This window comes from Neopelma chrysocephalum, unplaced genomic scaffold (assembly GCF_003984885.1).
Source record: "Neopelma chrysocephalum unplaced genomic scaffold, ASM398488v2 Primary Assembly neopelma1_95571, whole genome shotgun sequence".
In the NCBI taxonomy this organism is placed as follows: Eukaryota; Metazoa; Chordata; class Aves; order Passeriformes; family Pipridae; genus Neopelma; species Neopelma chrysocephalum.
This window is the reverse complement of record NW_020924241.1, coordinates 1-3,366: the sequence shown is the minus strand read 5'-3', so window position 1 is coordinate 3,366 and position 3,366 is coordinate 1. Positions and strand designations below refer to the sequence as shown.

At 61.8% G+C, this 3,366-nt stretch overlaps 1 protein-coding gene across 1 annotated transcript in view; it reads right to left on the bottom strand.

Moving 5' to 3' along the window:
* CUNH19orf47 (chromosome unknown C19orf47 homolog) overlaps window positions 1-3,351 on the bottom strand; it is a 4,414-nt gene extending 1,063 nt beyond the window's left edge. The window contains exons 1-4 of the mRNA XM_027708121.1: window positions 3,269-3,351; window positions 2,390-2,512; window positions 1,212-1,361; window positions 477-535 (exon numbers count right to left, since the gene is read on the bottom strand). Coding sequence (XP_027563922.1) covers window positions 477-535; window positions 1,212-1,361; window positions 2,390-2,501 — 321 coding nt within the window. The 5' untranslated portion in view covers window positions 2,502-2,512; window positions 3,269-3,351. The remainder of the gene's footprint in view (window positions 1-476; window positions 536-1,211; window positions 1,362-2,389; window positions 2,513-3,268) is intronic.
* Window positions 3,352-3,366: the final 15 nt, after the last annotated feature.

The following is a 3,366-nucleotide window of genomic DNA, read 5'->3' as shown; positions in this document are numbered from 1 at the left end:
CCCCCCCACCCCATCCTGCCTGGGCCTGGAACCTTCTGGATTCTTCTGGATCTTGGACCCTTCTGGATCCTGGATCCTTCTGGATCCCAAACCCTTCTGGATTCCAGAACCTTCTGGGTCCCGGACCCTTCTGGATCATCCTCTCTCTGGATCTGGCCCCTCTGGATCCCAGATCCTGCCCCCCCCGGATCCTGGATCATTTAGGATCCTGAGCCCTTTTGACTCCCGATCCCCCTGGATCTCTTCTCCATCCCTGAACTCCCCTGATCCCCTGGGTCCCTCTGGATCCCTCCTCCATCCCTGATCCTCCAGATCTCTCTGGATCCCCCTGGATCTCTCCTCCATCCTGGATCCCCCAGATCCCTCTGGATCCCTCTTCCAGTTCCCTGGATCCCTCTGGATCCCTCCTGCATCCCTAATCCCCTGGATCCCTCCTCCACTGCTGATCCCCCAGATCCCTCTGGATCCCTCCTCACCTTCCCGTCGGCCTTGGCCTCGGCCCCGAGCCTCTGGAACACCGACGTCCTGCCCAGACCTGACAATTCCAAAGGGAAAAAAAACCCACGGGAATTCCGGGACAAACCGACCCCCTCCAGGCCCCAAAACTCCCTGAAATCCCCCCAATTCCCCCTGGGGATCCAGGAATCCTGGGAATTCAGGATCACCCCCTCCTCCAGGCCCTAAAACCCCCCCAAAACCCCCCAATTCCCCCTGGGGATCCGGGAATCCCGGGAATTCGGGATCATTTTCCCCCTTGACCCCAAAATCCCCCCAATTCCCCCTGAGGACCCAGAAATCCCGGGAATTCGGGATCTTCCCCCCCCCCTCCAGGCCCCAAAACCCCCTGAAATCCCCCCCAACCCCCCTGGGCACCCAGACCTCCGAGGAATTCGGGACCCCCCCCCCCTCAACCCTAAAACCCCCCAAAATTCCCCCAATCCCCCCGGGGGACCCAGGAATCCTGGAAATTCGGGATCATATCCCCCCTCGACCCCAAAACCCCTCTGAGGACCCAGAAATCCCAGGAATTCGGGATCATTTCCCCCCTTGACCCCAAAACCCCCCAAAAACCCCCCAGTTCCCCCTGGGGATCCAGGAGTCACGGGAATTTGGGATCATCCCCCCCCTCCAGGCTCCCAAACCCCCCGAAATCCCCCCTGGGGACCCAGAAATCCCGGGAATTCGGGATGATTTCCCCCCTCCCCGGGTACCTTTGGCGGCCTGGAGCTGCAGGATCCTCCTGCTTCGGGCCGTGCTTCCCTTGGGGAGGGAGATGCGGTAGCTCCCCTCCTGCTCCGCCGTCACACGACGGCGCTTCCCAGATCCCGGAGGGATCCCCGGGATCCCAGAGCTGGAACTGCCTGGGAATGGGGAATTCGGGGGTCACGGGGGGGGACAGAGCCCGAGGAGCCCCCGCGGATCCCTGAGGATCCCTATGGATCCCTCTGGATCTCTCTGATGTCCCTGGATCCCTGCGGATCTCTCTGATGTCCCTGAATACCTGAGGATCCCACTGATCCCTCTGGATCCACCCCAGATGCCCCAAATCCCTATGGATTGATCCTGGATCTCTCAGACCCCCCATGGATCCCTGCGGATCCTTCTGGATCCCTGAAGATCTCTCTGACATCCCTGAATCCCTGTGGATCCACCTGATTCCCCTGGAGCCCTGAGGACCTCGCTGACCCCTCTGGATCCATCCCAGATCTTTCTGATCTCTCTGGATCCCACAGAACCCTCTGGATCCATCCCAGCTCCCCTGGATCCCTCAGGATCCATCCCAGACTCCTCTGATCCCTCTGGACCCCTCTGGATCCCACAGAATCCTCTGGATCCACCCCAGATGTCCCCAATCCACCCAGATTGATCCCAGATCCCTCTGACCCCCCTGGATCCCTGAGAATCCCATGGAACCCTCTGGATCCACCCCAGATGTTCCCAATCTCTCTTGATTGATTTCAGATCCCTCTGATCGCTCTGGATCCCTGAGGATCCCACAGAATCCTCTGGACCCATCCCGGATCCCTCAGAACTCTCCAGATCCATCCCAGTTCTCTTGGATTCCTCCGAATCCCTGAGGATCCCTCTGGATCCATCCCAGTTCCCCTGGATCCCTCTGGATCCCTCAGACCCCTCCGGATCCACCCCAGATGCCCCCAATCCCTCTGGATTGATCCTGGATCCCTTGGATCCCACAGACCCCTCTGGATCCTTCCCACCTCCTTCAGATCTCTCTGGATCCCTCTGGATCCCTTTGGATCCCCCCTGGCCCCTCTCCCCCCCCCCCCCCCCCCCCCCCCCACCCACCCCTGGGAAGATTCCAGGTGGGAAAATCCCCATTTCTGGGTGGTTCCCGGTGGGATCCGTTGGGATCCGGTGGCTCCCTCACCTGGGGGGGCCCCGTTGGTGACGGTGACGCAGATCCCGGATTTGGGGGGGTCCCGGGGGGGTCTCGGGGGGGGATCCCGGGGGGGATCCCGGCTCAGGCTCTTCCGGATCATCCTCCCGGCGGCTGCGGAAACGGGGGGGGGGTCAGGGGGGATCCAGAGGGATCCAAAGGGATCTGGGGGGTCAGGGAGGATCCAAAGGGATTCAGAGGGGTCAGGGAGGGTCCAAAGGGATCTGGGGGGTTAGGGAGAGTCAAGGGGGGTCAGGGGGGATCCAGATGGATCCAGGGGATCAGGGAGGGTCGGGGGGGATCCAAAGGGATCAGGGAGGGTCAGGCAGGGTCAGGGGGAATCCAAAGGGATCCAGAGGGATCTGGGGAATATGGGATGGATCCATGGGTCTCTGGGGGATCTGGGATGGATCCAGAGAGCTCAGGAAGACCCAGGGATCTCTGAGGAATCTGGGATGGACTCAGGGGTCTCCAGGATGGATCCAGGAGTCTCTCAGGGATCTGGGATGGATCCAGGGGTCTGGGATGGATCTGGGATGGATCCAGGGGTCTCCAGGAGATCTGGGCTGGCTCCAGGGATCCCTGGAATCTCTGAGGGATCTGGGATGGATCCAGGGATCTCTGAGGAATCTGGGATGGATCCACGGGTCTCCAGGATGGATCCAGGGGTCTCTGGGGGATCTGGGATGGATCCAGAGGACTCAAGGGGACCCAGGGGTTTCTGAGGGATCTGGGATGGATCCAGGGGGCTTGGGGGGATCTGGAATGGACTCAGGAGTCTCCAGGGGATCTGGGATGGATCCAGAGGGCTCAGAGGGATCCAAGGGGCTCAGGGGTCTCTGGGTTGGCTCCAGGGCTCCCCTCACTCACCCGAGCTCCCCCCTCTGTCCCTGTCCCTGTCCCGGGGGGGCTCCGGCGGCGGCTGCAGCTCCCGGGAGGCCGCCCGGCACAGCTCCTGGAAAACGGGG